This window comes from Sparus aurata, chromosome 11 (genome assembly GCF_900880675.1).
Source record: "Sparus aurata chromosome 11, fSpaAur1.1, whole genome shotgun sequence".
Taxonomy (NCBI): domain Eukaryota; kingdom Metazoa; phylum Chordata; class Actinopteri; order Spariformes; family Sparidae; genus Sparus; species Sparus aurata.
Genome location: NC_044197.1, coordinates 624,681 through 638,763, shown reverse-complemented (window position 1 = coordinate 638,763; position 14,083 = coordinate 624,681). Strand labels below are relative to the sequence as shown.

Below are 14,083 nucleotides of genomic sequence, written 5' to 3'. Positions count from 1 at the left end.
ATATCTGAGTATAAAGCTGTGTGAGGGTGAATCATCTCTCCTCTCCTCTCCTCCATAAAAGCCTCTCTGCTTTTTATCTGCTCTTCTCTTTAATGACATGCAAAGCTCTAATCAATGCTCGTTAGTCATTCTGCGGGGGGAACACAGCTCGGCATGCTGGGAAACTCCCAGAGGCCTTCGCTTCATCCTTTAATTCATTCCTGTTCGTCACGTTGTCTGTGAAACACACTGGGAGAGTTCAGAGAGGACGAGATTCATCACAGAGACGACAGCGTGTTCAGGTGGTGAAGATTTAAATGTCACAGCAACACAAACACTCGTCAGCACACAGCAGACACACTGAGGGCTTTATTCTTTATATTATCTGAGTTATAAACGTCACATATAAAGTCTCCAAACTTTATCCAGTGAGTCTTCTGAGAGGGACTTTAACTGGACCGTGACAGAAAGCTAACCAGAAGCTAACAGTCTTTGCTGCTTCATGGACTTCTTGCTGATCTGAACCAAAACACTGTTCAACTAAATAGAGCTCAACAGTGAGGTTCTGGAAGTGAAAATGCCATTCATATTCTGCATATAGATTTTGATTATTGGCCATAATGTCGTAACCATCCAAAGTAAACTCACCACGAGTTATCAGATTGTCAAACGATGATATATGATCCTGTAGAAGTCACAAGTCCGTATGATATCAATCTTGTTTTGAGAAAAACATGTTTTATCCACGATGTCATGGAGAAGTACTACACTACCCACAATCCTATAGTGCAACAGCGACGTCTCTGATTGGTGGAGCTCGCTGTTACCATGGAAATGTTTACCAAACCCGCGAATTTCATGTTAGCTAGTTACTGCTAACACTGAACTCTACGATGGTTTCCCACAGAGCGACCATGATGTCACCTTCTGACCTGCTGCGTTCATTCAGTGAGGAGGAGAGTTTATTAAGGGTTCAGCCCAACATGAAATTTGCGGGTTCGGTAAACATTTCCATGGTAACAGCGAGCTCCACCAATCAGAGACGTCGCTGTTACATTCACAATGGATTATGGGATGAGTAGTTGCTTTACTCTTAAGATAATTATGTACACAGTCTTGTACCTTTGCTTTTCTCTCAGTTTACCAACACTTTTTTGCACCAAATTAAATGTTTTATGGTCACGATTCATCTGCTAGCTGATTGGCCTAAAACTCTTTATATAAGGATGTTATGAAATGTCAATGGAGTGAATGAATGGCAAATTCACTTCCGGAACCGGAGCTGTTAAAAAAGTGGGCGGTCACTGTTGAGCTCGTTAAACCAGGTGTGTCTGTTGGTCCTGTCATTATCGCCCCCTGCCGCTAATACGGTGTATTACATGATGAGAGCGACACCGTGCTGATCGTCAGTACAACTGCTCTATACATAAAATAAAACACAGACATCATAGACTGTATAATATTCTAACTACTGATGAAATAGCATCGTTTGCTAACCAAAACCAAACAGCTGTTGAACTGAACTCTTCACATGTTTAAGATACAAAATCATATTTTCTTTTACTTGTTCATGCATTTTACCAAAACAGAACTTTTAATCAGAACCGACGGTTGCTGGGATGATTAACACACACACACACACACACACACACACACACACACACACACACACACACACACTCTCTCAGTCATTACAGGCTCATTGTGATGGAGATGCTGCAGCAGGTTGCAGCTGAAGGACTCTCCTCCAGGTTGTTATTCACCAGGTACTTGATGACACTAATTAGATCCAGACGGTTTGTTCTCGCCGCGCTCCGTCTGAACTCAGTTTAACCTTTGACCTCGACAGATATTCACGTCTCAGATGTTGATTTCAACACATAGAATCAGTTCTGCCAAGTGAGTTTACACACACGACAGATTTTCTGTGTTCTGTAGGTGCGAAACATCAAACAACATAAACAATACTGAAAGCATAATAAAAATATTAAAACATAAATAGAGTGTGACCAATTTTTAAGGAGGTGAAGACACCAGAGTGGGCCAGGTCATAGTAGAGATATCCTGGAGGTGTGCAGGTCCTGGAGGTGTGCAGGTCCTGGAGGTGCGCAGGTCCTGCAGGTGTGCAGGTCCTGGAGGTGTGCAGGTCCTCATGGTGTGCAGGTCCTGGAGGTGTGCAGGTCCTGATGGTGTGCAGGTCCTGGAGGTGTGCAGGTCCTGATGGTGTGCAGGTCCTGGAGGTGTGCAGGTCCTGGAGGTGTGCAGGTCCTGATGGTGTGCAGGTCCTGGAGGCGTGCAGGTCCTGGAGGCGTGCAGGTCCTGATGGTGTGCAGGTCCTGGAGGCGTGCAGGTCCTGGAGGCGTGCAGGTCCTGGAGGTGTGCAGGTCCTGATGGTGTGCAGGTCCTGGAGGTGTGCAGGTCCTGATGGTGTGCAGGTCCTGGAGGTGTGCAGGTCCTGATGGTGTGCAGGTCCTGGAGGTGTGCAGGTCCTGGAGGCGTGCAGGTCCTGGAGGCGTGCAGGTCCTGGAGGTGTGCAGGTCCTGATGGTGTGCAGGTCCTGGAGGTGTGCAGGTCCTGGAGGTGTGCAGGTCCTGATGGTGTGCAGGTCCTGGAGGTGTGCAGGTCCTGATGGTGTGCAGGTCCTGGAGGTGTGCAGGTCCTGATGGTGTGCAGGTCTTGGAGGTGTGCAGGTCCTGGAGGTGTGCAGGTCCTGATGGTGTGCAGGTCCTGGAGGTGTGCAGGTCCTGGAGGTGTGCAGGTCCTGATGGTGTGCAGGTCCTGGAGGCGTGCAGGTCCTGCAGGTGTGCAGGTCCTGGTGGTGTGCAGGTCCTGGAGGTGCGCAGGTCCTGGAGGTGCGCAGGTCCTGCAGGTGCGCAGGTCCTGGTGGTGTGCAGGTCCTGGTGGTGTGCAGGTCCTGGAGGTGTGCAGGTCCTGATGGTGTGCAGGTCCTGGAGGTGTGCAGGTCCTGATGGTGTGCAGGTCTTGGAGGTGTGCAGGTCCTGATGGTGTGCAGGTCCTGGAGGTGTGCAGGTCCTGATGGTGTGCAGGTCCTGATGGTGTGCAGGTCCTGGAGGTGTGCAGGTCCTGGAGGTGCGCAGGTCCTGCAGGTGTGCAGGTCCTGGTGGTGTGCAGGTCCTGGAGGTGTGCAGGTCCTGGAGGTGTGCAGGTCCTGGAGGCGTGCAGGTCCTGGTGGTGTGCAGGTCCTGGAGGTACATCCTCTGCTGGGCTTTTTTGACGAGACAGCTGAGAATCAGCAGGACTCCACTGTGTTGAGCTTCCAGTCAAAATAAGAATCTAAATGAAAATCCTGCTTTGTTTTTATATCATCACGTCTAATTACTTCTTCATTTCTAATCAAACAACTTTTTCGCTCCGTCTTTTCTTCCTCAGCGTACAGGTCAGGTCAGTTTTCCAGAGCAACCGGCGGACTCCAACTCCCAGAATGCCAGAGCAGAGTAACGACTACCGGGTGGTGGTGTTTGGAGCCGGAGGGGTGGGGAAGAGCTCGCTGGTGCTTCGGTTTGTTAAAGGCACCTTCAGAGACACCTACATCCCCACAGTGGAGGACACCTACAGACAGGTGAGACACATTTCTGCTCCTCCAACACCTTCTCTTCTGATAACTGATCTGTTGAATTATTGATCAGTGCCTGTCGTCTCTGTGGCGTCTCTGCAGGTGATCAGCTGTGATAAGAGCGTGTGCACGCTGCAGATCACCGACACAACAGGAAGTCACCAGTTTCCCGCCATGCAGCGACTCTCCATCTCCAAGGGCCACGCCTTCATCCTGGTCTACTCCATCACCAGCCGACAGTCACTGGAGGAGCTCAAACCCATTTACCAACAGGTCAGCGTCTTTACCTTACAGTCGAGGAGTTTCTGATGTTTGATATGCACTCAGCTGGTTTTCCTGAGGTGGAGATTTATCACATTTAAGCTCCAGTAAATAAAAAAAAAACAGTCTCTAAACTTCTTACTGGAATCATTTTAAATGAACAGGATTTTTAATGAGGAAAGTGGGAATGAATCATGAATGTTCTCGAGAAGAGATAACTTGTTGTGGCCTCCACAGACTGACTTGATCCCGTCTCCCTGCAGGTTCTGGCCATCAAAGGCACCGTAGAGTCCATTCCCATCATGCTCGTGGGCAACAAAAGCGATGAGACGGCCCAGCGTGAGGTGGAGACGAAGGAGGGCGAGGCTCAGGCCGGTGCCTGGAAGTGTGCCTTCATGGAGACGTCGGCCAAGACCAACACCAACGTGAAGGAACTGTTCCAGGAGCTGCTGTCCCTGGAGAAGAAGAGGGACATGAGCCTGAGCATCGACGGGAAGCGTTCAGGGAAACAGAAACGAGCCGACAAGCTGAAGGGGAAGTGCAGCGTCATGTAGAGCGAGAGGCGGACTGTCTGTAGAGGAGGCAGGACGGGGACTCGACTCCCCCACATCTTTCTCCAGCTCTGCATCATGGAGGACACGTCTTCTTCTTCAGTGGTGCCTCCTCCTCTGTGTGTCTGAACACTGAAGCCCAGAGGAACAAAACGATGAGACTCATAATGAAACTTTATTTATAGCGGGGCCTCGGGCCCCTCGTGGCCCTGAACTGGATCTTGTTTGTGGCCCCAAAATACTTTTATCGCTCTAACATTATAATAAAGGAATATTCCACAGATTTCTGTTGTGAAACCAAGCCTGAAGAAACGTGTACTTATAGTCCTCTGACAGATAAAGTACATTATTTGGAATTATTGCAAACACTGAGATGTAGCTGACCCGACCAGTGCCTGAACCTGACTGGTACTCATTTAAGAATCAGACCCAATCCTGAATCAATCTAATTGCATTTTTTTATCAGTTATGGACCACTGACTCGCTGACCTGACGCAGCACGTTGGGTTCCCAAACACACATGACGACATGCAAACAGACAGATGACTCGAAAAAAATGTCTTATCAATTCCCAACACCTGAACCCCGGCAGAACCAGAAGGAAATGGCCCAAAAGCAGGTTCAGGTGGAGTGTAAATGTGTTCAAGAGAAGCTCAGAGCTGCTAACTTTAGCATCAGATATGAGGACTGGCTCACAGACCGTTGATCACGCGAGTTAGCTAAAGCTAGGCTAATGCTTGGCTTTAGAAGTAACATCAGGTTGCATTTGCAGATAGGAAGCTAGTTAGCTGAACATGCTAACCTTTTAGCCCAGTCTCAAACTAAAATGTGCAACAGACGGTGAGATCCACTCAGGACAGTGTGATGGACAGGCTCAGGGAGGCTGTGATGGACGGCTGTAAACACACAGTTACACAGACGGAAATCTTTATTTTACATGAAACTAAAATTAATCCAGTAGTTTAGTTGAATTCATTTTGAGCATGTTACTAAAGACTTCTACTCGCTGTTACCAGGATACGTCTCCACCCTCCAAACTCTTCTTCTACACTTTTGTTGAACATCACTTGCTAAACTTTGATTGGCCAATTAAGGAGGTTTAATGGAGGATTGATTAGCAGAGTGACTCTGTCATCAAACTAAAGAAAGCAAAGACTTGAGTCACACATCAGACCAAAAACAGTGGAGTATTCCTTTATCTAATGAGACGAGGGGCATTTCTGTTGTTGGTGGTCGTGACCCTGAACGTGGACTCTGTTTCCTGCTGTCAGTAGAGGAGCGCCTACACAGGCTGACAGAGACACTCAGCAGTGTTTACTCCAGCAGCTGCTCTCCTAACGGACTGCACGACAAACAGCAGACGCTCTCACGCTAAAGGCTTCGATCATTTCTGCGAGCACGAGCCGGCCTTTCGCTCTGTGTCTCTGTCAGACTGCTACACGTGTTAGCATCAACACGTAGCTGCTGATGCAGCAGCAGCAGTAAGAACTGTTGATTTAGAGGAAGAGTCCAGGACTGAGGGAACCTCCAGAGTCAGCTGCTTCTCATCAGTTTATCTCAGTGTGTCCACTACTGACAGGGGTCCTAGCTTAGCATCAATACTGGAGTAAAGCTAGCCTAGCTCCGTCAAAACAAGATCAAAAATTGACCTAATGAGCTTCTGTTCTGATTCAATGGCTGATGTTGTTAGTTAACAAACTAAAGCTCAAACCTGACGTCCTCAGAATGAAGTGGAAGATGTTTGAGGGTTTTGTGAGTTAAAGCATCCCTGAATTTTCACCACAACTGAACATCTGAAGTGCAAAACAATATGTCTTATAAGTACAGTTCAGTTTTACAACAAAGACCAAACAACCTTCTGTTATTAGCTGAGCAGAGACTGATCTCAGCACCCAACTCTGAATCTAACATTTCAAACAAGATATATTTGCATGCATTTATAAAATATCACCAGAATCAATTGCTGATAAAAATGTTGCTTGAATTATTTGTTTCCTTGCAGTGAAAGATTTATTTGTGTGACAGAAAACCACCGACTTTAATGTGTCGGTTCAAAGACAGAATGTCTTCTTGGCAAATCCTGTTTTTTGTGAATTGAAACTTGTTCCATCACTCGATCATTTAAAGAAACGACCTGATGAACGACGTCGTCTTCACTCTTCAACCTCCAGAAGACTTTACACTTTACAGAGATTTCTCTGGACAAGATTAGAAGCAGATGCAGTTCCTTTACTGCACCGTAACACTCGGTCCGGATACAATCACTGAGCAAGCTCATGCTGTACTAAAAGATCTTGGATCATATATTCACAGGCTGAACACTTGCTGGAAGGTGTATTTTCTCTTTTAATGGAGCTCGACTAGCTTCACTCAGTATTTAAACTGATCCTTGTTGTTGTGGCGTCTCCTCCTCAGATAGTGACGTCGCTCTGTAGCGATATGACTCTTCTCATCTGACAACCAGAGGGTTTCTGAATGTGGGACTGTTCCTTTAACGGTTCTGTTGTTCAGGACAGACGGCTGGAGGCTGTGTGGGCGGGCGGTGTGTATTTTAAATGCCTTTCCTACAACTTTTCTTGACAGTTTGGTTTATAATCTGAACACAAGTGAGCTTAAAACTCTCCGAAGCACAAACACATCAGACTGACGTCAGAGCTGCAGATCAGTTTCTCACAGCAGTGAGTCACATTTGATACGCTGTTAACGACGTGTTTGTTCTCACTGTAAAAAGCTTTTCAACACCTCACTTCTCTGTTCATCACTCCGGCTTCAGCAATATTAAAATGGCTGCACGTTGTCTGTGGGGGAAATGTTAAATAAATCACTTAGTTTCAGTTCATTAATTCTGACCCGTTGAATCTTTCATAGTGTTTAAACTGAAGTGGTCCGACCCAAAAGTCTCCAGCTGATGTTCATCTCCAGTCTCTTTCTGGAGAACGGAGGCGGGGCACCAGAGTAACTGTTAATCCTCTTATTCTCCGAAAGTAAAAAATATATTTTTTAAACTAAATAAGATGTCAGAAAGACTTGAATCCAGATTGTAATCATGTTTTCTTTTACATTTTGTTCTGTGAGTAACTGTTCGCCTGTGGACGTTAAGCACCAGTTTAAATTCTGCTTTACATGTTCAGTTTCATTCAAATCAAGATATAATTTACACCTGAATAGTTTTATTAAACAGTCACAGAAAAAAATATGTAGAAGAACCATCATTAAAATCTGGAGAACGTCTGTCGAACATCTTATTTAACTGGAAGAGAATAAAAAGGATTAAACAATTATTCCTGAATCACTTTTTATTCCTTTAATTTATGATGTCATTAACAAAACTAACTAACTGGTTAATACTAACCAATAAGTTAGTGGCAGGATTGTTTCCTGTACTGTTGTGTTCAGGTGAAGCTCAGGTGTGTCAGTCAGGTGTGACAGACATCTGTCTTCTGTTTCGCAGCTTCACCTTCACACGAGGATTAGAATTTAAATAGAAATACAAAACTATTTTTTATTTATTTATTTTTCATGTATTTAAGTTTTTGCCTTCAAACAAAAGAGAAACATCAGAATCAGAACCTGGTGTCGGTCTCTGGGTCATTGAATCAGCAGAGAAACCAGTCTGAAGGCCGAGTCGCCCTCATAAGTTTTGGACCGAACCTTTTGGACTCTGGCTGATCTGCAGTCCCGACAACGTTTCTGTGGCTTTACTTTACTTTTTGAGAGTAGATGGAAACTTCTGACTGAATAAAATCAGCGCTGTTGTACAGAAAATATCTGTGTGTCTTCAATTACAGCTGATTAAAACCTTTGAATACACCAGCAGACCTCCTCCTACTCACACATTTCACATTAAACTGATGATTATTACGACTGGCAACACTTCCATCACACTGAGTTCAGGTTCATGACTGCAGGACAAACACAAACTCATGTGAGCGTGTCAGATTTAACATTTTGTCTGGAGCATGAAATATTTTTGGAAAGAAAACATACAAATTATTTTAATTTCCTGATTAAAATCCTCCATGAGCAGCACAGAGGAGAGCTCTGCTGCCACCTGCTGGTGGAGGTGTCACATGACTGCCGGGTGTGGAGAGCAGAGAGGATTTACACAAGGAGTCGGATATTTTACTTGAGTGAAAGATGGAACTAAATCTGTATTATTACATCATTATACAGTAGTTTATGATATTCTGTGTTTTTCATCTAAATGTGCAAAGTAACTTAACTATCAGATAAAAGTAGTGGAGTAAAAAGTCCCTGTTACTTCTGAGACGTAGTGCAGAGGCAGTAAATAAAAATATTTAAGTACAAGAAGCTCAAACGGATGTAATATTTCTGGGGCCTCATCACACACGAGCAGGAGGCCCCACATCCTCGTTAACTCCCACCTGCCACGTCTCCTGGCGACGCTCATCTTCTCTTCATCATCACCGACACAGACGTCACGTCCACACGTCACGAGCTGCATCACTGAAACACAAAACCACACACCTGAGCAGATGAACCCACTGTAACATACACAACATACATACACATACACAACATGATCTCTGCACGAGGAGACGCCATCGTTCATCCAGCGCAGCACAGTGTCTGTACAGGCTCGGACAGCGTGGTGTAAAGTAACTAAGTACTTAAGTACAAATATTACATTCCTCTTCTTCACTTGAGTATTTCCATTTTATGCATCTTCGCGCTTCACATGTCACATTTAGTTATTTACAGATTAATTTCTTTTACGTATCCGTCCTGTCCACGTATCTCTAATATTAGTTTAATATGTCAGTGACGAACTGAAGGACTGGACGGATGTTTCCTTCAGCAGATTCATGTTTCTACCATCTGTAGAGTTTTTGGTCAGATGATGACGCAGTGTAGGCTACGTGGCTACGTCATGAGTGGGTGTGGCTATAAACAGGCTGGAGGTAAACAAACCTGCAGACAGGATGGAGAGAGGTCTGCCCCCTGGTGGCCACAAACAGAGAGTGGAAATCCTGGTAAATGATCCCATAATGAAACATTTACAGATAAAACTAATTATAGCTGATAATAAAAAAGCCAAATCTCCTTTGTTGACTTAACACGTGCAGCTTCTCCACAGTAGGCGGTGTGTGCACCTTTAAAGGTGGTTTGTGAGCAGCCAATAAAACAGAGAAGAACAATGTAGACATGAGCGAGATGTCGTCTCGGTGTGGACGAGGACGACAGTCTGATCACAGCTGAGGAATATTTAATAAATCATCTTTGTGTTCACTCAGCTGTGAGTTTAAACTACAGGTTAGAAGTTTATGTTTTCATTTGAGATCATTGGTTTCTGTTGTTGGTTATTTTCAGTCAGGGAATTATTGGTGATGTATCGGCTGACAAGGATCCATATGTGCATCTCTGCTGGGAGATACAGAGCTAACAGCTGATCTGTGATCAGATCCTCACATCTTATAATATGAAGCTGTAGAATCAACCAGACAACAGCATCAACTGAGTCCACAGCAGTTACATGACACATACAGCATGAATCAGACAGAAGCACTGACAGGAACAGATTACTGCAGTACTTCTACTTTAAATACTTTAAACATAATTAACTGATAATACTTCATATCTTTATTTCAGGAGGGTTTTAAATGCAGCACTTAAACTTTTAGTGGAGTGATTTCACACACAGTGGAGTATGAGTGCTTTACTGAGGTAAAGATGTGAGTATTGATCAGTATCGGTACTTTCACTGAGGTAAAGATGTGAGTATTGATCAGTATCGGTACTTTCACTGAGGTAAAGATGTGAGTATTGATCAGTATCGGTACTTTAACTGAGGTAAAGATGTGAGTATTGATCATTATCTCCTCCTGCAGGCAGCGGCAGCCTCGCTGATGTTACCCGGGCTCACACCGACAGCACCGGGCAGCTGCTCGCTGTCAGCACCGCTAATGCTAACACCGCTAATGCTAACACAAGAAGCACCAGCTTCTTCCTGCTGTTTACTGATGATGTCATCACTAATGGCCGCCGTGAAAAAGCTCGTCACCTTCGGTAGTTTCAGGTTTCCTCCCGCTGCCGCCATGTTTCTGTTCCGTGACTTCATTCGCGCCATTCTGTTTGTCTTGCTGCTATCTTCCTGAGTCACTTCCGCACATGCGCAGTGAGATGAAACAGTCCATTGTAGTGGAGACTGGGGGGGGGCATAATGCATAAAGCATTGTGAGGCCATTTTAGCGCGTGATATTTAGAACTAATTAGAGAAAAGTATATTTATATTTATGCAGAAGTTTATGATGCGTGTTTTAGGCCCTTCCGGATTGAGGCCCGAGGCAGGAGCCGACCTGTGACTAATGGTACGGCCGCCCGCGGTGCTCAGCACAACTCTCATCAACTAATAACATGAATTAGTATGAATGATAATAAACAGCAGCTTCACATGAAATCAAATCCAGTGTCATTTATCATCTGTCTTTACATTTGATCATAGAACATGAGATAAATGAGAGGATCTGTGTTGTTCCTGCTGGTTTCAGGTGTTAATATCTCATCAGAATCATTTCTCTTCTGTCTGCTTCACTTCATGTTTAAATAAAAAGCGCTCTGCTGCCATCCTGTGGTCTGCAGGCTGAATGTGAACTGATGCAATCTGGGAGATTTCTTTATTGACAAAAACAAAACAAACAAAGTCATTAATACAGAGAAGGAGCAGTTCAGAGCAGAGCAGGGAGCTCTCACATTATCACTATCATAACGTTATCAAAAGAGCACGAATAAAAGATGCTTTTTTACTTTTCAATTAGAAAAAGTCTTAACGTGCTGTTTAGTTTCCTTTTAAAGAACTATAAATAAAAGTTGAGAGTGGCTGAATGTGGCCTTGAGGAGATGGTACCTTCCTAAAATGATCAACAAAGTGATGAAATATAATTCTTTCTGTTTATTACTTGTGTTGTGTGGTCAGTGTTATCAACAATACACCAGGGTTCATCCTCCAGAGCAGATTTTGAAACAGAAGTACCAGAGAGTGAAAGACACTATTCAGATGCATTATGGGAAATGTAAGATCCAGTGTTTTGGACTGAAAGTCAGATTTTAATCTCTCTCAACAACAACAACTATCAAAGTGTAATAACCGTTAAACTCGTGGTTCAGTGACGGATTAAAACCAAACCAACAACACAAAATAATCTGTTCTGAATTCTTCACAGTCAAAAGTCTGCTGAGGATCTACTCTCTGTTTGAGTCCAATGTTTCAGAACATATAATAATAATTTTATAGTTTTTAATTTAGCACCTTTAAAAACAAAGTGCTTTAACAGACTAAGTGAAAGCAGGTAACTCAGATAAACAGAGTCAGAGAGAAGAAAGACCACAGAAATAAAACAAGAAGATGGGTCTGTCAGGTGTACCTGTCAGGTGTACCTGACAGGTACACCTGACAGGTGTACCTGTCAGGTGTACCTGACAGGTACACCTGACAGGTGTACCTGTCGTACAGTCACAGTTTGGTCAGGTTTGGATAAAAATCACTACGTTACTTCTGAAGCTTCAGTTATGAACCTACGTGACATGAACACATTCTCCTGCCGTCACAGTCGACCCACATAGTCGTTCTCCTGATGAGGACGGCCGACATCGTGTAACAGCAAATAAATCAATAAATAAAGAATAAAAAGAATAGAATAACAAGACGACATCACAGAAAAGCAAGTCTATAAAAATAGGTTTAGGGATTTAAAAGAAGTTACTGATTCTGTGGTAACAGGATCAGATGGGCTCAGACCCAGAGCAGCTTTAAAGGAGCCGTCTGTGGTTCTGGTGAAGAAATGTTAATGAGCAGAGGAAGATCAACACAATGTAAACTGTTTTACTTTGTTTATTTGTGGCGGACCCTGCCACCTCTCACAGTGCTCTGGGACCTGATTGTCCACTGACAACAGCTGGTTTATTCATTACGAACACATTTTGTTTTATTACCTCATTGATATATTAAATATTTCAATCTGAGTTTGAATCTCTTCTATGAAACCACACAGTGCTGCTTTAAAAGTGATCAGTAACGACTTCAGATCAATAGTTTAACCAAACAGCAGCGAGTGCAGAGACGTGAGACGATCAGCTGACTGGAGCTGAGAGAGGAAACTAGAAGCTCTGATGTGAAGGAAAGATCCGGAACATGTTGAACTTCTGGAGAAATCTCCTTTACTGTCATTAAACTGTCTCTGTGTTGCTGTGGTGTATTTATATCTGTTCACCAGCGGCTGGAGTCTGAGCGTCAGAGAGTCCCTGCAGTCCTCTGGAGGGTGGAGTCATTATAACTCTGTTGTTCCATGAACACCACCCTCCTGTCGGCCCCTCACTGAGCTGGAATCAACTTTTCCTGCCGCGCTGGTTGTTTTATCAGAGGAAAGTGTTTCTGCAGGTTTGCTGTGCTCACACTGACTCATCGTCCCCCGCCAGACAAACACAAACACAACTCCTGGAAAATGTTCCCATCGCCGTGGAAACACGTGTAAAAGCTGCTCTACGTATCTGACTTTCCTCAGTTTGGGTTTTGAGGGTTTTGCTAAAATAGAAAGTTGTTTTACAGACTTTGCTTTTAGAAACCTGAAGCTGTTTATCGTCAGGCTCCGGGTCGGCAGGCGCAGTCAGAGACGAGCTGGTACCAGTGAGAACTGAAGGTCCAGGAGAGTGAAGCTGCCTGCAGTTTGTTACCTCCTGGTGTTCAGTGTCAGGTCGATAGATCCACCGTTTCTCTTTGTTGTTCACAACCAACATGGTCAAACATCACTGACGAGAACAGATGTGGACCGCTAACGGGCCAGAACAAACAGAAGCAGTGTGTGAGAATGATTGGGAACACAGAGGAGAAAGTCTCCATGAGTCCAGGATGAAATCAGTGTGTGTGCACGCTGACTCTGACAGATGTGCAGTCAGACTGTTGATCTGTATGAGGCTGAGCTGAGCTCTGGTCTGTTCCCACATCGATCTGTGTCGGACCTTTACCTCTAACCAGGAAACACAACAGAGATGTTTGTCTTCCAGCTGGATCCAGAAGACCAGCACTCAGATCTGAGGGCCAACGTCAGCTACCTGTAAATGATCAGAGCCACCTGAGGTCCTGACAGGAAACCCCTCTGCCCATATAAGGACCCAGTGTGTGTGTGTGTGTGTGTGTGTGTGTGTGGTTACTGACTATGATGATTGATTGATGGTAAAAGTTCAGAACATCTGATCAGAACAGTCATCAATGACTCACAGAACTGCTCGGTCCAGATGTTCCACAACAAACTGCCTGACTACACACAAGGCTGCTACTGCTGTGTGTGTGTGTGTGTGTGTGTGTGTGTGTGTGTGTGTGTGCATGGGCTCAACATCAGGACAGCACATCAAACACAAAAACAACTCTTATCATTACACAAACACACACAGATACACTAATATTGATCTGTCCCATAAAACACACACACACACACACACACACACACACCCACACCCACACACACACACACACACACACACACACACACACACACACACACACACACTCCTGCAGGACACACTCTGTCCTGCTGTCTGACAGCGATGACGGGAACTCTCTCTCTCTTTCTCATCACTATCATCCTCGTCTCATCTCTTCTCTGCGTCTGATTGGTCGACACAGCTGGGAGCTTTTCCCTGATTGATCGAGAGGCTCACTCACTGGTGGCCAATCAGCTCGCTCCTTTGTGGTGGTGCACTGCAT

The 14,083-nt window shown here is 44.7% G+C and overlaps 1 protein-coding gene across 1 annotated transcript in view; it reads left to right on the top strand.

The window, feature by feature from the left end:
* The window catches only part of diras1a (DIRAS family, GTP-binding RAS-like 1a), a 12,682-nt gene extending 4,552 nt beyond the window's left edge, over positions 1 to 8,130 (top strand). The window contains exons 2-4 of the mRNA XM_030434001.1: positions 3,370 to 3,559; positions 3,656 to 3,826; positions 4,078 to 8,130. Of these exons, the coding sequence (XP_030289861.1) occupies positions 3,422 to 3,559; positions 3,656 to 3,826; positions 4,078 to 4,368 (600 nt within the window). The 5' untranslated portion in view covers positions 3,370 to 3,421 and the 3' untranslated portion in view covers positions 4,369 to 8,130. The remainder of the gene's footprint in view (positions 1 to 3,369; positions 3,560 to 3,655; positions 3,827 to 4,077) is intronic.
* The last annotated feature ends 5,953 nt before the right edge of the window (positions 8,131 to 14,083 follow it).